Below are 22,261 nucleotides of genomic sequence, written 5' to 3' on the forward strand. Positions count from 1 at the left end.
GACACACTACCTTTAGGAGGCTACACGCATGCGCGAAAGCGGAGAACGCAGTGAATAGGCGTGCATGCACGGGAATGAAGCCCCCGCGCATCGCGCATAAACTCCTTTGTTCCTTTTTCTTTTGATAAGTTTAACATTTTTGAGTGAACACGATCACCCTGATAAGGATTAAACCATTTGAAACGTTTACACTACGAGAGAATGGTAACGCGAAGACAGCAGGGTCGAACGCCATGCGCAGTACGATTAGTGTTTAAATATGCACTCAACAACGGCGGCAGCTCCATTTGAGCCGCCAACACGATTACACAGCACGGAGTGCAGAAGGTAAGAAAGGGATTTGAATAAAGATGCAGAACTAGAGAAACAGAACAAAAAAAAGGGGGGCTAATTGTTAGTCTCTGATCTTACAGGTATTGCGAGCTGTTCAGGAGTATAAACAGAGTGAAACATAAAATACTCTGGGTGACAGAAGTGAAACAGGTTGTGAATTTAAGTTACTAATATGGTTTAAATAGTCGATAAGGGACATAACAATGTATAACAATGTATTGCAATGAATTTCTTTTTGTTTTGTTTTGCTGTTTTTCTCAAAATTTCATCTTGGACCACAACTACTACCGGGTATGTGTAATTATGATTTACTTTCTGGTGTATTTCACAACATGATGGTTTCAATGGGGAATGAATTGCACAATCGAATAATACTGTGAAACTATGGGATCTTTTCTGGTAAACGAGCAGCAGTGTTAACAGCTCTGATGATGGACGGAAGTCCGAAATGCATTGGCTAAAGAAATGATGCGACACTGAGCAGTCAGGATTAAATGATGATATGTAAAGGATCACACAATGAACTGTGAATTCTTGATTAAAAATTACAACTACTGATAAAAAGCGAGATCATTATTTTAAACATTGGTTGAAACCCGGGGTAGGGTATTTGAAGTGAGCTCATCCAGGAACGGAAGTGATTCGCTCCTATATTTTGATATTGCTATAACCTTGTGCGCCTAAGCTAAAGGATGAGCTCCCGTAAAGAACTGTAAAAAGAATTGAAACAATGAATTTACCAAAGATAGGCGGTGCCCACCCTACCTCTTGTTCCAAAATCAATTAATCACTTAACTATAAGGATTCCTGAGCTTCGGGAGAAGCTTTCTGAAGCTAATCTGCTAGTTTTCGACCCCAGGAAGGACCCATCTTCACCTAGAGGCTATTCTGCGGCCTGCCTTTGCCTCTCTAATGCCCTACATCAGGACGCAGTACTTTTTCCACCTCCAGATCCTTCAGACTCTTCTGAATGGACCAGGGATAGGTGTGAGGCCTGTATGAACAGAAGGGCCGAATATATCAACTTCTCAGACCAATTTAATGACATTGCGAAAAGACATAGGCATGTGGACTCATGCCCCATTGCTTCTAGGTCCACTCTCCTGGTGATCAGTTCCCCTCCTTCGAGGTATCCAATCAGGACCCCCAAGTAGATGTCTTCGGGGATGACCCGGATGAGTCGGATCATGATGCTATCTACACCCCAGACTATAACCAGGACTACCAGTATCCCAACTACCAGGACTCAGACTGCAACCCTGTTGATGACCAGGGCATGTGGCACACGCCGTCACATGACGCTGACACCAACAATATGTTTCTGGATGCGCCTACCACCTCCCAATCTAGGGACTCGTCTCCTATAAACAACCAAATGACATTCAACAATCTTTTGAAGAAGGCTGCTGATCCCTTCATGATTACTACACATGAAGCCACCCCTGATTCGGACTTAGTGGAGGATATTCTTAAGGAAAAGACCCCGGTCAGCTAGGCCATTCCTCTGTTGAACTACATGAAGAAGTGACGAGCCCCCTCATTGCTTACACCACATCTCACATGTGCGGTTAATCCATGTGTGGAAACAAATTTCCGACCAGCCCCTTCTGACCCTCTCTACATCAGGGGCCACGCCACATCGGAATCCTTGGTTGTTGCTGCTACCTGGAAAAGGGCGGTGGTACCACTATCCTCGGCAGAGTCTTCTCCTGACAAGGATTGCAAGATATTGTACGCCCTTGGCAAGCTTGTTACTACTTATGCAGCGTACTCCACTTTTGCCAACAACACCATGCTCCTTGGAAGCTATAGTGACGTTCAGTGGAGCCTTGTCCAGGACTGACTTCAGGATGTCCCTGAACCTACTGGCACCCGCCTCCTGAATGTGGTCGCTGAGGGCAGGCAAGTCACCCAAAATATCCTTTAAAACACTTTGGATTCTGCCGAGACCGCAGGACGCATCCTTTCCCAGGGAACCCTGCTAAAATGCCACACCTGGTTGAAGAACTCCAGTTTTAAACCAGAAACTCAGGCTTTGTTTATCAACAAGCCAGTGGAAGAAACCAACCTCTTCAGGAAAGCGGTTGATGATGCTCTGCAGACCGCGAAAAAGGAGCACGAGACCCTGAAATCACTTAACTAGATCTCAGCTAAACCCTACACCCAGCGCGACAATTTCAAAGCCCACCGGTCCTTTCGAGCACAGTCCTTCTCTCGCTCGCCCCATACACAGTATTGCTCTGGATGATCTAACTGGGCCTCAAGAAAAAGGCTCCTCCGGTAACTTCCAGTCCCAGCAAAGAGGTTTCTGTCGGGTAAAGGGTAGAGGCAGAAACTCTGCGTCCAGAGGCTCCCCAGCATTCGCCTCCAAGTGAATTGGTGGTATGGGTCCCCTCCCACAGTTTCCCGGTCGGGGGACATCTAACATCATTTGCTTGCGCATGGGAGGGGATCACATCAGATCAGTGGATTCTCAAGACCGTTGCCCAAGGTACCCCATCGTGTTCCGCCTACCACCCCGCTACCATCCACCCAGAGCCAGACGACTGTCATCAGACCATCTGCACATCCTGTTGGAAGAGGCTCAGGTCCTGCTGGAAAAGGGCACCATTGAAGTAGTCCCTCATCTCAAGGTAAACAAGGGTATTTTTTCAGTGTACTGTCTTGTACCCAGAAAGGATCTAACCATGTGCCCTGTTTTCGATTTGTGCCCTGCGAACAAGTATGTCAAGCCACAAACGTTCAGGATGACAACTCTTCAGTAAGTAATCCCTTTGCTGCGGCAGGGGGACTACGTGGCCACATTGGACATGAAAGATGCATACTTACGTATTTCAATGTTGCCAGCACACTGAAAGTACCTCAGATTCGTGATAGAATACATGCACTATCAGTTCAAGGTTCTCCCCTTGGGCATTGCCTCAGCCCCGAGAGTGTTTACAAAGGTACTGGCAGTAGTGGCGGCACACCCGTGCAGACAGTCCATCCCTGTGTATCCCTACCTCGACGACTGACTCATAACAGGGGACTTGTACGGAACGTGCCTATCAAATACCCAGACAACAGTGGATCTCCTATTAAGCCTGGGATTCTCTAGCAAGAGAAAAAATCAAGCCTAGTTTGCAGCCATGTCAAACAATTTCTGGGGGCTCCGATTCGGACAGAAGACAGTCTCACCTTCCCCTCCAATGAGAGGGTTCAAAACATGCTGTTTCAGATTCCTCACTATCTAGCCAGTCCCTGGTTTACTGTTCGCAAGGCCATGCAACTGTTGGTGATGATGGCTTCCTGCGTCTTCCTAGTTCCACACGCTCGCTTGCGCATGCACCTCGTGCAGGTTTGGCTCTCCAGCCAATGGTGTCAGTCCAGTGGGACAATCTAGTGGTTGTCTCTGCAGCCCTCGTCCAGTCTCTGCAGTGGTGGTGTAACGCTCACCTGATTCCCACGGAGGCGCAGGTCGTGGCAGGAAGGTGTCTGTGAATCGAAAGGTGATGTGCAGGACTCGATGGGCTTCTGGGGTCGAACCTCTTCGCATTGTGTGACGAACTCGTATGGTGAGGTTTCTGCAGGTGAAAGAATATAGGGGTTAATGGTCTGGGTTGTGTAATGCCTCTCTTCCTCTCTCTCCCCAGCTTCTCCGTAGAGCCCCCTGGTCAACGTGCTCACCTTAGATAGGTGAATGCTGGACTCTCCATCTGCGTCTGATGCAGGGCGCTGTTGCCAGTTCCTTCACTGGTGAAACATAGGCCTCTTGGACTCAGAGGTCCGTTACCGTCGTTAATAGCACGAGCGGTGAGTTTCCAGACACCTTTTAGTCTTTAGGTGCAAGGCAGGACTTCGTATGATGCTTTTCTCCCCTTTTGCTTGCAGGACTCTTGAGAAAGATGAAATAAAGCGCCTGGAAATGCGTGAGTAAATGCAAGCGCTCTTAGCTGTTTTCTCCCTTGCAGCGTAGTTCGTGTTGAAGAGGCACCGGAGTATTTGCAGGCGTTCTATTGTGAAGAGCGCGATGAGCGTAAGTAAATACCTGTCTAATGTCTCTTCTTTTGTCTTTCAGAAGTTTGTTTGCAGCGCCGGAGTCCGCGGAATGCCCGTAAGTAAAAATGCTTTTATCTCCGCAGGCGGCGATGCAGCGTGAAGAATTCCAGAGTTCACGGAGTGCCGGTAAGTAATGACAATGCTTTTGTCTTCACAGGCGAAAATACAGCGTGCCGAAATGACCGCAGCAGATGGATCAGGTGAGTAAGCACTGCGAGTTAAGACTGCCTTGCTAACCTGCTGTTTCTTGTCTCTGCAGGTGCTGCTGTCGACTGGATACAGGAACGGTGAGTATGATTCTTGCAGATTCAGGATCGAAAGAAGAAAGGCTGGAACAGACTCAGTGAGCGTTCTGCTGCAGATGCAGAATAACGCGAAGCACGCTTCTTCTATCGGGTGTGGTTTAAATAGCCTTGGAGTGATGAGGCGTCTTCCTCCACGGCCCCGCCTAGGTAAGAAAAGAGTTCCAGTTCTAGAAGCTTTCCCCATGCTGAATCCAGGGAATGGAGCTGCCCCACCCAGGTAAGAAGGTAGTTCCTGTTCACAGAGGACTTCTAAGTGGCTGGTAAGTAAGCAGCATGGTCTGTTGCAGGTAAGTCCACCCAAACATCTGCACACATATTATGAGCCTGGCGCTTCCAGTGCCGGGACCGATGATTCTGATGAGCCTGGTGCCACCGGCGCCAGGACAAGGTCCAAAAGGTCCCCGTGGGGACCGGCTGGTGCCTAGGATTAGGGTTAGGGGCCTGCTTCCAAGGACGTTGGGCTGGTCCTGGCTCCTTGGAAGCAGTGATCATGACAGGTGGTCAAAGGAAAAACTTCTGCAGGGGAAAACCTTCACCACCTCTGCAGTAGAGGCCACTCTCACCACGGACGCATCTCTTTCAGGGTGAGGGGCCCACCTGCTTCAACAGACAGCACACAGCGTATGGTCCCAATCAGTAACAGCCAATCATATCAACCTATTGGAGCTACTTGCAGCTTTCCAAACACTTCTACAGGGGAAGACAGTCCTGATCCTCACAGACCGCACCATGGCCATGTACTACTTAAACAAATAGGGGGGCACTCACTCTCTAGGGCTTTCCAGACTGTCCAACAACATCTCAAAGTGGGCACTCAAACATGTCATGTTCCTCCTCTCAGCATGTTCCAGGGTAGCTCAATCTTAATGCAGACAGTCTCAGCAGAGATTTCCCTTTACCCGTAGAGCACAAGTGGCGTTTGCAAGAGCACATTCTACTCAACGTCTTTACAGAATGGGGTTTTTGAGAGATCAACTTGTTCGTGACTCTGGAGAACACCCAATGCCCAGGCTACACCTCAAGATACCAAAAGATGCGCTCCAAGGGGATCGGTCTCTGGATTACATGGTCCGGGAGATTTGTCTATGCTTCTCCCACCCCCTGATTCCCCTTCTCAACAGACTTGTGCACAAGATGCACCAGGAACAAGTTAGTTAGCCTGGTGGCACCAATGTGGGCCCGATAACCTTGGTTCTCCCCTCCCAGGAAAATGCCTTTCCCATACAACATGCTGTCTCGGGACCAGGGAGAGATCCATGCCCTAAATCACCCCCCTTAGCAGCTTGGCTCCTAAAGTTATAGAGTTTGGGCACCTTCAACTCCCTCAGAGATGCATGGACATACTCAGGGAAGCACGTAAACCCAACACTAGGCATTGCTACTCCAACAAGTGGAAGCGCTTTGCTATCTGGTGCGATACAAGAAACGTCAATCCATTTACTGCTACCCTAAAGATATTGTCCTCTATCTAACACATCTACTAGACTCAGGACTTGTTTTACATTCCTTAAAGGTCCACCTAGCTGCTCTCTCTACGTATACCACGTCTCAGAGCAAGTTTTCATGGTGGAAAATGCCTTTCATTAAAGACTTCAGGGAAGTGGTGAAAATACTTCATCCCCCGATTTCCAACCCAACTGCCGAATGGGACTTGAATGTTGTCCTTACCAGATTAATGGGGCCTCCTTTGGAGCGCATTCACAAGGCTAGCCTTAAGGCCCTCACCTATAAGACTGCCTTCCTAGAGGGCATTACCTCGATAAGGAGAGTTAGTGAACTGCAGGCCCTTTCAGTTCAAGATCCCTGTGTGACTATTCACAAGGACAAGGTAGTTTTGCGCACACACCCACGCATTGTGCCTAAATTCATCTCAAATTTCCATGTGAATCAATCAATCGAACTTCCCACTTGCTTCCAAAACCCCACTAACTTAGCAGAAAGAAGCCTCCACACACTAGATGTGAGGAAGACAGTAATTTACTACCTTGAAAAGACAAAGTCACTAAGGAAAACAAACCAATTCAATGTCTCTGTGGCAGCTAGTAGAGAAGGCGACCCTGTCTCTAAATCAGCTATTTCCAAATGGATTGTAAATTGCATCACACTGTTATACTCCTGCACTGAGAGATCTACCCTTTACGTCTGGGCTATTTCAGTTTTCACCACTTAAAAAGAGAAATACAGTTTAATACAAATTACAAAGATAAAACCCTATTAAAAACAAAAATTCCTAAAAAGATAAATGATGCAAATTTATAACCTATATAATGATAAAAATTGAATTAAAATGTCCTTTCCAAGTCCTTAAAATCGCTGACAATATATTCGCACAGATCGTTCACAAAACATGAATTAGTGCAAGACGGAACAAAATTAATGCCTCCAGAACAGTTCTAATATTATTACAAATAACGTCTTTTATGCCACTGTCGTCTTAGATCTAATACTTTTGTACAGATAAACAGAAAGTGCTGTAAATTCTTTATGGCACCACTACCACAAGTGCAGTGCTTAGATCTAAACTACCACGACATCCGGCCTCTTGGTGGCAGAACATTTAATCTCACCATTGCAAGAATGTATCTGTGAAGGGGTGATCGAATGGCGCTCAATGTACCAAAATGTGGTCAATAAACCCCCCTTTAACTGTTTAAAATCAGTGTCCCACTTGTTACATAATACACAACATTTCTTATACCAGGGGTACTTAGCATATATCCCGGCTTTTATTAATTCACCCATAACATTCATAATATTTGGATTCTCCGAGGAGCCTGAGTGAATTTTCCAAAAGTAGTCAAGAAATCTAAATTCGACACTCACGCCGATATTTAAAACCCCAACTTCAAAGGCAAGAGCTAAGCCTGGGGTGCTTGGGCCCACAGCAAGCAGCTTCCTCAAATAGATATGCAAAATATGATCCACAGTATTACTCGAAAACAAGCACACCTAAATAGGAATATGAATCCACATCATTAATGTTTATATTATTTATAGAGCGATTACATTTCTTTTTATTGGATCCAAAAGCCACTATCTTTGTTTTATTTAGATTTAAGTTCAAGCCATTATCCTCGAAGTACCTAGCTCACTCTACTTGGGGCACAGGGGCTACCATAGCATTCATTGCAAATGTTCCTCTAGATTCCATTTGCAAAGCAGCAACCTGGAGATCTTTTCACACTTTCACCCAACACTACTGCCTAGACACACACTCTAAGTCTGATTCTCGGGTGGAACATGTGGTGCTAAGACATCTCTTTGCTACTGTTCCTTCACACATCCCACCACCGTCTTCTGGTACTGCTCGCTAGTCTATGCACATCATGTGATTCTAAGCAGATTCACAAGCATCAGAAGACGTACATTACTCACTGTAATCGTATTTCTGATGATTGTATCTGCTTAGATTCACATGCGCCCACCCTTCCTCCCCTCTCAGAAGGAACATAGCCATTTTACACACAACAAGAATGGCGGACACCAGGTTTGTATACACCACGATCACACCCGGTTCAATATATGTAGCATAAAAAACAAAAAAAGAGACCGGGTGTATTGTGCATCTGTACAATAGACTAGAAAAAGCAGAGATGATCTCAAATTGACCAATATATGGGTAGAAAAAATTCAGTTCTATCCCATCAATTTGCAGTTATTAATCTGTCATATTTATTAGTTTAAAACGTTAAACACATGAATCATTATTCGTTAAACGAAATACTTGCTGAATCAATACAAATGAATTGTGTCACTAAAAAGTAGTTAAGACTCCATCTAAAATATTCAACACCTATTCATACATGCAGTGAATAAACCAACACAACAATGTTGGACAATCCATAGGATCACAAACAGACTCAATCAAAATTCTGCACATATACACTGCATCAATACATATAAATCAAACATAAAGAATCAACACTTGTGTAAGTTGCAAAATAAATTGCGACACACAAATCAGTGGGTGGCCTGATACAAATAATTCAGGCCAATCTCATCCCGACATGTTTCTTTCCCATAACAAAAGGTGTTCCAAAGTAATACGAAATTGTTCAGGGGGGTTATTTACTGGCTGTTTTTCTGGTAATGTTTCACTACGTGCCAATTGAAATTATATTTCTTTTGGTCACCTGTACATAAAGGTACAAAAGGATAAACTCAATATAAAATGAAAGTTCATAATGTCAACGTGATACAACAACTCAATCACAGACAAAGAGGTAATTGTCTTTAATGACTGTTAAAGCTCATTAAGCACGCTCACCCTTACCCACTTATTGCATTAGTGTTCAATTAGGGGTGTGAGAAGAATGCGATTTTCTTCTTAATGTAGCTAACTGTTAAGAGACAATGGAATAGGGGACATGGGAGTAGGTAACATGAGGGATCTTGTCCTACCGTTCAAGTAAACACTAATATCTGTAATATATTACTTTATGGATTCTGTATACTGATTTGGCTCAAAGTAGTCAAAAGTCAGAAATTCCAAAATTCATATGGTTCAAGACAAATCAGAAAGGAAGAAAGGATGCGTAGGTCAAATTAATCCCCATTGTCTGTATCGTGAAGAAATCAAATAATCACAGGTCAGGAGGTGTGGGATTTACTAACACTAAACAAGCTGAATAGTAAGGCAGGTGAGCGTCTACAGTACTTAACATTGTCACGTGTTCCCAGCAAAAAAATGAAAAACGCTTACTTCAAAGCCTTGATTGTAGTGTGTGTCCTGACCAAATGTCTGATCCACGTTACATATCTTAGTGTGTGGATGGGTATCTCATCCCTCACATACTGAGCGCGAAAAGACACTCCGATTGCTGGAACACAAAAACAAGGGTCGTGTTAAAGGTGACCCACTAAGTAAATAAAAATGAAAATGCAGATGCTCACCAATTGCTGCGCAAGATGTCACAGTCTCTCGAGTCTATCCTTAATGACACACAGGAATCAATGTATTTGGTGTATGATCTGGAAACCCAGCTGCTTACCTGGTGTTGTGTGCTCCATTACACACTCAGCAGCCGGCGGAAACGCAAGTGCAGTGAATCAAGCAGAGTACACTGCAAATTCACTGTTATAAAGTCCGTTGTCTAATGTTATACCATCGAGCTGCAAGGTGTAAACATGGCAGCCATCTTATACATTCTTACCAGGCAGCTAAAACCGTGGAAATATAGTTATTTTGGCTCATCACGTCTGTATGTTTATACCAATGGCATCAACTCGTTGGATGTGCTCAAGGACAACACACCGGATATTCTCATCAATCATTGTCATGTACTAACTATTGTTATGCAACAAAAATTGAGGCACTAAGTATGTGTGTCAATTAATCATATTGCACCAATCAAGGTGCTTGTTAAGGCCTGTTATAGTACTCTGTTTTAGAAAAATAAGCCACATTTCCTCTTTTGATAGTCTATTTTCATCTGCATGTTTGTTGTTAGTTACATTGATCTTTTCTAATACAGACCACCTTAATTCATCAGTTATGATTTGCTGTAATGAAATGCCGCACCATAGAAGCTGTGAGAATTCCATTCCTGATACAGCTTTTGTGCTCTCCTATTCATATCTTTACTTTACGTTAAGTGTTGCCTATGTATATTTTACGACATAGGCACCAGATGACATAAATGACCCACATCGTATTGTAATTGGTGAAACTATTTTGTTGCCTTAGCCTATCTAAGCCAATGTCAACAGCTACAGTTCTTTGTTTGTGGACAGCGTCTAGAGCTGCCACAAACACCATGTCCCAATGGTTTGACAAGGCCCATTGTTCAGTATTGGTTTGCTGTCTTGCACCAGACTCTGAAACATCATTGGTGGTTACCATCTCTTTGAGGTTCCTGCCTCTTTTAAAAGCACATCTCGGTATTGGAATCGGGTTTGTTCCTTTAGACAAAATATGCCAAATCTGCCTTATGATTTTATTGATGTGGTTAGACAGTGGATTGTATGTGCTGACGAAAACAATCTCATCCTGTTTATTTACTTTCGTCTTGTATTCCAGTAAGGCACCCCAGTGATTATTAGATGCATAACCATCTTACACCTTCTCTCTTCTGTACTCACTCATGCATTCTGGGAGGCTCCCTCACGGCAGAAGAAAAACAACCAATGGGACCTCGACGCTTGAGGGATTTTGGGTACACTACACGTCACGTTAGGGATAGCGTTACTGTCATGCCCATGTCGACGTCCCGTTCGATCTTCGAAAAAAAGATGCAATACTCTGCGATTACCACTAGATGTTTGTTATATATGCATAGTATGTTAATCTAAGCAGATACAATCATCAGAAATACGATTACGGTGAGTAATATATGTCATATATATGAGTTTGATATTTGATGTTAGCCCTGAATAGATGGAGCAGAAAAGTACAATGTGTATATAAAGAAGGGATGAGCACCATTGCTAAATATGCTCAATATGATCAACATATATGAAAAAAAATCTCAAAATAATAAAAAAGGGATGTGGGTAAAGTAAAGGCCCATATGTTTTGAAAATAAACTGGAAAAGTTGTCATTCTGTGTTACAGAAAAGTGGACATTAAATGGTTAAGAGTCTGTTAGGACAGCTTTCAGTTACATGGATATAGATTAAGACAACAGGGTTTTTCCTCTTCTAATCCGGTGGTGAAAAGACATCTTGAGGGCTTGGGCAGGATATACCCGCCAGTCAGACGTCCTCACCCTCTTGTGACCACCGTGTTATGCTGGTGAGATTTGCCCAAAAACCTTTTGACCCGATATCATTGATAGACATCAAGCTGGTCACTTGGAAGACAATGTTCTTGGTGGCCCTGACTTCAGTGAGGAGGGTTAGCAAAATTCTGTTTTTTTGCTGCCTTAGAACCATATACAGTTTCCCTGGGACACTATTAGCAAAGCGGATATGTGAGTATTCCCCTCAAAATTTGAAAATATTGCATTAACATCTGTTGCAGGGCAGATGTTGCCTTCAGGAAAGCGATCCTGAAGAGGAACCTATTTGCTTAAGGTAGTCAAGGAAGTGCCTTTTTCCCACAGATGGTCTTTGCATTGTAATCGCCATAGAGTATGGAGGAAAGTGGATGGGCGTAGCAATAAGGAAATTAATCCTTTCCTCCATATGACCTTCTCTCTATCCCCCTCAACTGACTTGTGCAGTTAGTAGCTTCACGTTCGACACAGAAAGAGTGACTGTGGTAGGGCCCTGAAAGGGCATTGCTAAGGGCGCGTGGTCACACCCGAGGGTCGCACCCTCACGCACTTGTACATTGTCGTGGAAGCATATATTTTTGTGGTGCAAAAGGCCAGGGATGCACATACAATATGGAGGAAATGGGACTCCGGACTAAGGTTACAGTAATCACCACAGTGAGTAACGTTTCCTTTTGATGACTTTATTGTAATGAATTTAAATAAGGACCATACATAATATTTTGCAGACCTCAGGCTTCATTCATGCTGATTTTGAACTAATTTGTTGGGTATGTAGAATTGCTGTTTGCCGCTATTATGCCTGTTTGCACAGGCTTCCAAATGGATAGTGAGGTGATCCTTCTAAGGTTACCTTGGCACATTCTTTCCAAGTTGCCAGATTGTAGTTTACAGCTAATGTTGATCTATTTTTTTTCTTTTTTATCATCAATTTTGGTTGATCATTATCCATCTCTTCACGTGAGCATTTCCATCATCTATTCATATTCAACTATTTTCCTTTGTGATCAGTCATGATTTCATCATAGACCCTCTCAATGTGTCCACTCAAACCCCTGAAACTCTCAATGTGATATCTCAAGAACGTAACATGGGTTTTGCTGCTTGTGTGCAGCTTCTTCAGGAGGCTCTCTTTGGTTGCAGTTGTACATATACATTGACCTGAATGTTTTCAAATGCGGATGGCACAATATTCTCCAAGTAAGCACATGTGTGTGCTTTAAATGATTCCTTATCTTTGCAGGAAGGATTGAGTGGATCTCAGTCAGGAGCAGGCTTCTCAGGACGCCAGGGTTTTTGAGCGGTAGAAAAAAAATAAACTCAAAGCTCAATAAGGGCATTCATGTTTGAGCACGGTGGAAAGGAAATATGTGAACACATAAGAAAAATATAAATCTGAAATGTGAAAGGATGTAAGAAATGTTTGGAAAAAGATAACACTGATAATAAGAACATGTGTTAAGTCAACCTTGGGAAAGTTAAGTAAAGTAAATTTTAAAAGGTGGAGAGCAAGAAAAGAGGAGTAAAATACAGTGGTAATGTTTGTGATTGGAAGGGCATTATAATAATAATAATTGTTCTCTTATAATGCACTTAATATCAGCGAGTGGTTTCTAAGAGCAAGATCGGGATTCGAACCAGTGTTGCACTGCATTGTCTTGCTTACACGACAAATGCATCGCCTCTGAGCTGTGGATGGCGGGTGAAACCCCCAATTTAGAAATAAATCTGTAAATAAATAGAAGAAACTTTTTTTCAGGGAGATTGTCAAAAATGAGACATAACCTCTATTGCATACCCAATTTGATTTGAAAACGGACATACTGTATTCATATAATGGGACATAACATGCACATTTTCCATTTACAGCAATTTTACACGTTTGTCCAATGAGAAGGAGTATATCAGCATGAATGGAACAACATTAAAGAATTTAGAAATCCTACAAAATCAGGTCAGAGATGCTTTTGCTCAGAATGCACAAGTATGTTCATGAATTTAATGTTCATTGCTTTGTATTTGCATGCAAATCCCTGCTTCTGTTAAGTCCCATTTGCGCATTACTGGCATATTGTTTACTTGACCAAATTCACATGCACATGCATTGGCAGTAGTGTGCTACGTACCAATTGCACTGTAGTGTGTATGCATGCAGGCAAAAGGATGCATTTTGTTTAGTGTTTAGTATTCGCAGCAATGGGGTATTGGACTATTCTAGATCTTTCATGGTACCCTGGGCTTGCTGATGGTTGCTTGGGGCCTTTGGTTGGCAACAATAAGTCTGCTACATCATGGCAATGGCCCTAAACCTGCATCTCGCCCTTCCATAGTTTGGAATCATAACTGCAAGCCAGGCAGACTCTGGGTTGGAAACAAAGTAACTGTTGCAGTATAATCTTTTTTTTTTTTTTTTTTTTTTGCAACATCAGTCTAATATGTCTCAGCGTAACACTGTGACATCAGACTTTTATTACAAACATTTTTTTTTCACGTGTTCCTCCAAAAACGCTACCATTAGATCAAACCGAGAGAGAAAAATGCAATAAAAATAAGTGCAAAGAGAACACACAGGAGCAACCGAAGCCACCGTGCAAGTGCCATCTAGCTTCGTGATTAGGGCGGCACAGTCTGAGTTAATTGACCCACAACCTTCAAATTGAGAGAGGGGATGAAATCAACTATCGCACAGCATAGTTTCACCGAATTGCCTGCCATTGCATGAGACCACCAATCTCGAGAATCTGGGCTCGCAGGACAAAAGTTCCCAAGATGTAGGATACGTTTTGCCGTAATTGACGTGCATTTAGTTAAGTGTTCAAGGGTTTCAGGCTCCTTCAAGCAAAATCGGCATATGTCATCAGTTACTTCTTTGGAATGCCGAAGCCACAACATGGCTCTTGTGTCAATGGCGTTCTAATCTTTTAGAGTAGTAAGCAAAGTAAGGTCCTGCATTACTAACAAACTGTGATTTATTATTTCTCAGACTTTATGCACATGCATGGCACCGGCCCTTTAACGGCCCCTCAGCTCGGGTTGGTTTTGTGGGCTGGTGCTACATCTATTTTGTCCCTCCACCGCCATCCCGGCTGATAATGTATCTTTGCATGCAAATTTGGTCTATGTGCCCTGAAAAACATTGATTTGCACTCGTGAAGAGGTCCTAGGGGCATTCACAGTTGAGATCCGTTAAAAGTGTGCATTAAACTGTCCGCTCACACAGGCTCTCCTTATTTCACGTTTATTTTGCAGATATTCACTAGGTCCATACAACCTTAACTAAAATAAGTATTTCTTTTAGTTAATTAATATGAAATGTAGTCTAATGCTCACTTTTGCTTTTTGGTCACATTTCGTGGGTCAGATAGGAAGTGGGGGAGATTTCACACAACAAACCCATCCCCGATCTACTCCTTACCACTGCCCAACCCCTCCCCCATAAATATTTCCTACACCTAAACTACCATCTACTTTTTCAGGGTAAAATTCGACCTAATAGAATCGAACTAAATCAATTCGACCAAAAGAAATTGAACAATAGGCCTACATCTAGCCGCACTCAATAGGGAGATAACATTCTGTAAGCGTTTTACTAGTATCCTTCATCACATGCAATAAATGCTGATCACTGACTGACTTGGACACGGGTAGGGATGTTCCAATAAGGATGGTCTTGGTCATGAACATACAGCAGTTACTGGAGCCTGGAAAACTCTTAGGCCCGACAACACAAGACCAGCCCCCTCTTTCCTCTTACCTCATCGGTGTGACTTTCTATCCCCCACCTGCCAGGATGTGCCTTTATCTGCTGGATTGCCCCACCCCCTCATTCGATCCCTGAGCAAAGAGTCAAGACATTTACTTGCCTGTCTTGCAGGATCCCGATTTTACTTTTAAATAACCATGTTTTCTTAAATGTTGACTGGGTCAAATGAGCAATAACTGCTGAACCCATATGCATGCATAATTGTTGCCGACCCCATACCCTCACCCAGAATAAGTTGGCTCACACAGTGTTGTCAGTGTTGGCAATAAAAGGCTGTTGGTTTTTATTGTACAGATATGGTTATGGAGATAACAATAATCGCATATCATAATAGTAACATACTTTTGGGCACCGGGTCCTGGGGTTACCCCCTCTGGCCCATACCCGCCTTCTCATGTCCCACGACTTGTTGTGGGCACCGTACAGTGCCTTGTTCTTCTTTTCCTTTGTTCTTCTCCCTTATTTGTAGGGTGGGAGGGTTCTGTGGTAAAGAAGCAAAGGTTGGAAGGCACTGAGAAAACAGTGCACCTCCTGTTAGTTTGGGTCCCCGTTCAGGGTCCACAAACTGATGTGTTTTCTCAGAGCATGCTGCTCTGTATTTATAAGACCCAGGGAAGCCCTGGGTCTTTGTTATGTATAGTAGTGGGGGCTGTTGTGTTCCAGCTCCCGGCCGGATAGCCGACTGTCTGGCCCCCTGGAGGGGGCAGGTCTTTGAACCTGGGCCCTGCCTGACTGTTGGTTTCCTAGCGCCTTGCTGCAAGGAGGAAAGGGTGAAGTGATTGTTCACACCTCACCCTTCCTCAGCTTTGTGTTGCATAGACTGCGTGTCTCTCTAGCTGGGGGGAGGAGAGGAGCAGACGGGGGGCGAAGCCGGGCTGCACCTCTCCTGGCCTGCTGATGGTAACAGCAGTTACCCTGTCTCGCTTAGGGCAGCCCTGAAGCATTGCCCAGAAGGGATGGCAATGATGTGCAGACGTAATTTGCTCGTTTTGCATCTTTTTGTTCTAAATTATATGCAACTGTAAACCGATAGACTGTTTGAAATGGAAATCTCATCAAGGTATTGTTTTTGATTTCACATGATTTGCGTGAGTTGGCGGAGGAGTTTGTGGACTGATCCTGCTACGGCTCGTGGTTTTTGGTTGCAAGATCTAGTCACTTCAACATTTTGGCTACACCCCTTTCAGGATACAAAAACACTCTGTAGAGCCAGCGCGTGAGTTGGCACAGGAGTTTGTGGAGCTTGGCGGTGTGGCCATAATGGTGCCTTCTACGGGCCAGTGGACACAACACCGTATAAAGAAGAGACTGCCCGCCGAAGCTCCCACTCTCATTGAAACCCCGTCCCTGCTAATACCGTCTCTTTTCACCTTGAAGACTGAGGAGATTGGCGGTGAAAGAAATCAAGAAAAAGCAGTCTGCACAGCAGGTGAGTGAACAAGCGTGATGTGGGCTCTCGGCTCGGGAAGCAGTGAGGGCAGAAAAACACTCAGGGGGAGTGGTTCTGGCTCACATATTTCAGACTACGGATGCCAGTGACACAAACCCACGGGCATACTGTGCTCATACAAACCAACAACCGATAATGGGTGAACACTTCTGGCGAGATTCAAAGCGTGGCGAATATCTTTACACTGAAACACCATCTGAACACAAGCATACTAAACTGATATATACTGACACCAACTTGAATATAAGCAGCGTTTTCAAAAATGACTATGCGCGTAGGCCCTGTAAAATCATACAAGGACTTTCAACCCAACACCAGGAACAGCAGGGTGGGAGAGAAAAAACCCATGAAATATCGATCCGAAAGGAAGAAATGTGAAACTACGGTTGACAACGCGAACTCGCAAGCAAAGAGTGCAAATTATAAGCATAAACATCAGGACATCAATGAAGCCTCTATGACGCCTAAAAACGTGAATCAGAGCAAGTATGGGAACTCGTTAAAAAGGTCCACTGATGAGTATGTGACTGGAAGTAAGGAAGGGAAAGCGCAGCCAGCAGAAAATTGTATGACACCATTAATGGTACAAAGGAGAAGGGCAGCACAGGCAAAATTGCTATGGCAACAAAAGTTTGTTCTAGCGAACAATACACTAAGCAATCAGACAATAACTCCAGCAGTAGAAAGTAAGTGAGTGGCACGGTTATCACTGGACATAACCGAAAAATCGCTTATGACCAATCACGAAAAAAGGAATGCAGTATTTGGGAATGTATTTCCAATGAAGTTAAAAGCTGCAGAAACAGATAGGACATCTACACCAAGACACGAAGTTCCTCAGAGATCTCCGGGTCATCTACTTGGGGCAACAAATGAACACGCAATCAATCCTCAGATTGATAACAAATGCAACAATACTTTAAAAATGAAAATGAATAACTGTACCAACCTGTCAGCTGGAAGAGACCAGAGTGATATAACATCTTAGCATTGCCAGTGTGAGATACAGAGACAAGAACAACCTTCTGCAATTCCTACAACGATGCTAGATCAGCAAAACTCACTCATGTCAGCATCGATATTTGCACTAACATCATTTCTTAAGTTGTATGAAACGATTAGTGACACAATGAAGGACCAGACGATGTTACTGGCTCTCATTCACACAAAGCACATCTTCATGGAGGACTTTATTAATAAAATCCAACTTAGATTGGATACCTATGCCTCAGGGCAATGACAATCCCGCCTGTTCGAGGAAGCAAGAAACTATTGAACGGACAAAGGATACATGTCATCTGCCCTGATAGATATGATGAACAACATGCAACAAGAAAATACACGACTCCAAAGCCTTATCAATGTGAGACTGGTACTAAATACGAAAGATGAAGTGACGGAAAGGAACAAGAATAGCGACAATGGACACAGAAGTTATGTAAAATGACATCAACAGAGGGAATTGGTCAAGCCAACGAAAGAATGTCAAACTAAGAAAGAAGACACAAAGCAGAAAATATGTCCTAGTCCTGCTATACGAACACCCACTGTAGAGGGAATCAAAGTAGCATCTAACAATATAGTTCTCCACCACAACCCACGGAAAGACCATGGTTGGCTGGGAAACAGGACCATCAAGGTGCACAGATGACCAAAGGAACGGCAGCACCTACTCGGAGAAACACAGCGCAACATCTGCAAAATCAACAACAAAAGATACAATCGAATAGGAGCATTGGAGAGACCTTTCCGATTTTTGATCTTAGGAAAAAAGACACCAAATCAACCGTATCCAATAAGGAAAGAAAGCAGGGACAAGGGAAAAAAACAGTAGTGAAAACAAAAGCTTCAAAGAGAGGCTCCAGAGCATTTTTGAGAAATTTTTCCACACCCATAACACCAACGAAACACCAACAAAAAAAAGCCTTGCAAGTAAAAGACATCATCCAAAAGCCAGATTCTGTGATAGACTTGCTTGAACCACTAACTAGATGGGCGAATGACGAATTGGAGCAGCATGACATAATTTAATTTATTAATAATGTGGTACAGTTTATATATAAAGTTTTCACATATTTATAAAAATAAGGAAAAGGAACGTAACTTTTAACAAACTTGATAAACGCATAACACACAAGTTGGTTATCATACATTTCTAGAAGGTATAAATAAAACGATATAAGATACTAATTCGCTTCATAAGGTTACTCAACTGCTTAGGTGAACAATGATAATATTTGATTATAGCATATGTGTTAAGACGGATTTCTGAACTCTGTCCTGGTGGCGCAGAAGTTCAGAAGGCCAACCTAATTACTTGGAACAGGGTAACCTCTGGACGAGCCAGACCAATCAAGGTAGCGATCGCGGCGGTCAAGACTAGGTCTCAAGAGGGGTGAGGGTGACTGAAAGCCCGCAATGAGCACACAAAGCAAGAACACTTACAAACTACTCCAAACAGTTGTTATATTAAAAATATATACACATTTATTTCAAGGCCTTTAAAACAATGACCGTAGCGAGAAAATCACAATATAACGATAGTAAACCAACACATACCATATCAACACAATATATATACAAATACGACAGTCTCAAGCGTTAGATGCACGAAATGGGTAGTCCACCTAAAAGGGAAGGAAGACAGGCAGTGCGAAATAATGCTTAGACCCAGTTCGCCTTCAGAGGCACCTAACTAGATGGAAGTCCGAGCTCTGCGAAGAGTGGAGCCTTGTGCTCAAAAGTACCTGCACGCGCTGGTGCCAACGGGCAAAAGGAGAAGCTCTTCGAGGGAAATCAGGCAGTTCAGTTTAGTGCACAAAAGAAGAAGAACAAGTTCCGCGACTCAAGCGCAGCCTCCACAGTGGGCAGAAGCAGAGCGTGAGTACGAAAAAGGGTGCTGTTTGACACAGCTGGGAAAAGCAATGGGCTCCTGCAGGAGGGCGACCAGATCCTAGCTATGCTACTCACCGGTCCCCGATGCAAGCAGACCCAGGCTTCTCCGCGTCAGTTTCAGCAGCTGGCAGGTTCAGAAGAGCAGGGAATGCCTCGTCGTCGTGTTGAGTAAAAAGACGTCCCAATCGAAGAAACCCGCACAGTTTGTTACCACAGCAGGGCAACGGAGCGGCCGTGTGTATCTGAGCCAAATGTACACTACTCAGACCTGGGAACGCCAAGTGTACGAAGCGTGTGAGAGTGACAAGGACTCGAAATACTACACAACCTGGCGGTGGTTACAGAGCAAAACTCCCGTGTAAGCTGGTCAGTCAGCTGGATGGCCCAGAGACGCTTCCGAAGGCTTACTGACAGGAGATGGTGAAGATGCCGAGAATAGCTGTTCCCGCTATTCCAAGGGACGAAGTACCAGTACAGGCCTTCTGGTTCGATCAAAGGTGAAAAGGGTTTCACGAGGCGACAGCAGTGCAGAGGAGAAGTCCTTCAGCGGGTCACCAGCGATTCCTCGGTCCAGCCTCTTGGTTGCAGGATACTTGGCTCCTGTATTCCTTCGTTCGTGAGAACTCAGGAGATCGACATGGTAATGGTGTTTCCAGCCCCCTCTTATCCACGGTTCCCTTCGCGCCAAAACGGAGGGGACCCAATGGGAGATCCGCTCATCAACACTCACACCATTCGTGGACCAATCATGGACCACGGTGGTCCCAGGCATTCACACCACCCTAGACTCTCTGGCACCCAGGATGTGTATTGGGACCAGACATCCCAGCCCACATCCTGGAGGCACACACAAAACATGTAGAAGCCCGCGAAAGCATCCGTGTTTCGCGGGAAAGTACATGCCGAAATAAGGAAGGCCCCGGGTCGGCTCGACCTGGGGAAGGTGAAGGGAGCAAGACGGTCAGCGGACAGGACAAAGGAGCCTCGTGGTCTGGCCATTTTGGGAGCCAGGCCACCATTTTGGGTTAAGCGCGAGAAACGCACTTAGAACGCCAAAAGGAGCTCAAAACACAAGAAACGATCGCTGCCACCATTCCTGTCCCTGAATCACTTGCACCGATCAGATACAATCCTAAACGAGTATCTAGGGCCTGTAGAAGGCTAGAGACCCAAGAGAGCTGTAACTTAGCTTACAGTGCCCTCTTGTGTCATGTTGCACGAAAGCCGCAACATGATAAAAGAAACTACGGGAAACAGCGTTCCCCGGTACTGACTGTCTTAAGGGCATGTCAGTTTCCCCGTAAGAATGGAGCGAAAGCCCAGAGGAGTGCGGCAGAAGGCTGCACTTCTCTGGCAAAGTCAAGAACAAGGTGAAAAAGCAACAGCAAAAAGTTTAGGGGTTGCCACATGGAAGGAAAATTACCTACAATTACGAAATCTTTCCTAACAATATGAACATAAACAGTCTAAGAATGATGTAGAAATAAAAATAAAATAAAGTAACAATCATAAGGTTTAGGAGAAAGAAACAGGTAAAATGCAACATATCACTATGAGCAACTGCTAGTCTTAGATAGAAATACACAATCATGTTTTGATTCTGAGCCATATGCTATACATTGCCATGTGTACTTTTAAACTGTGTGAGTTAACACAGCGATACCAAAACATAAGTTCCTCAACAAATTCCAAGTCACTGACTTGATTGCCATAGTACAAGCAATATAATTTTAACAGAGAAGGACAAGCGGTCAGTAGGTGTTTTGCTGTTTCAATAGTTGCTCCATTTTTGCACACCCAGCAAGATCTATCAGTAGGGGACAATTGGCTAGAACTTCCTTTGTTACCTAGGACCGGTAGATGGTCTTTTCTCAAAAGGAGGAGGAAGCGCCTGAGTCTGCTGGAAGGGCACAAGCTCATGTAGTTCTGAGGGGTCTTAAATGAGTACAGCATATAAAGTACGAACTGATATTTTTTGAGTTTGGCCAGATACTCATGATTTTCCAGCCAGTCCCAAAGGGCCACCCGTTTAGACAAAGCAATTTACGTTGAGTTGCTGGTTCCACTCCATCTAGGGGTCCAACATATCTCTTTATAGAAGCATTCAATTTTCATTTTTAAGGGATAGTTGGTGGACTCCTTAGAGATTTCTTGGGAGATGGAGACCATTAGCGGGTTCACAGGATTACTGCTCCTCTTCCGATACATCCCGGCTCTCCTTTTCATCACGATTGATTTTAGCGATACCAGACCTAGTTCAAGTCTGATGATCCCCATTGGTATGCATTGAGGGAGACCCAATATCCTCCTCCAAAATTTGCCCTCCATCACCTGAACACATTTGAGATCGATGGACAGCAGCACCTCCAGACCATAGATGACCATAGGGACAAGAACCTGTGTGTATAGCTGGCGGACTCCTCTTATGGTGTATCCACAATTCTTGATGGTGAATTGGTGGATCAGAGCAGTTATTTTTGCATCTCTGATTGTACGTGATTGTATACAAGAGGCATGATCTCCAATGGCGTCAATCCCCACTCCCAGATATTTATATATGCCAGGATATTTTATTTCATAATCTTGTATGATTAATCTGGGGCAGGCAATCTTTCTACACGAAAATACCTTGAGTTGTGTTTTTTCTTGATTAATAATTAAGCCATTTGTCTCTTCATATACCCACAGTGTGTTGGTCGACCTTTGTAACCCACTAAATGTATGGTCCAAAATTAGGTCGTCGGCGTAACCAAGTACAGGG

General features: G+C 43.9%; 1 protein-coding gene across 4 annotated transcripts in view; it reads left to right on the forward strand.

Moving 5' to 3' along the window:
- Nucleotides 1-22,261, forward strand: part of MSH3 (mutS homolog 3) — a 2,767,116-nt gene that overhangs the window by 970,536 nt on the left and 1,774,319 nt on the right. For all 4 annotated transcript variants that reach the window (XM_069627552.1, XM_069627549.1, XM_069627550.1 and 1 more), the window contains one exon: nucleotides 13,262-13,346. In XM_069627552.1, coding sequence (XP_069483653.1) covers nucleotides 13,262-13,346 — 85 coding nt within the window. The remainder of the gene's footprint in view (nucleotides 1-13,261; nucleotides 13,347-22,261) is intronic.

This window comes from Ambystoma mexicanum, chromosome 6p, assembly GCF_040938575.1.
Source record: "Ambystoma mexicanum isolate Mex_15411 chromosome 6p, UKY_AmexF1_1, whole genome shotgun sequence".
NCBI classification, from domain to species: domain Eukaryota; kingdom Metazoa; phylum Chordata; class Amphibia; order Caudata; family Ambystomatidae; genus Ambystoma; species Ambystoma mexicanum.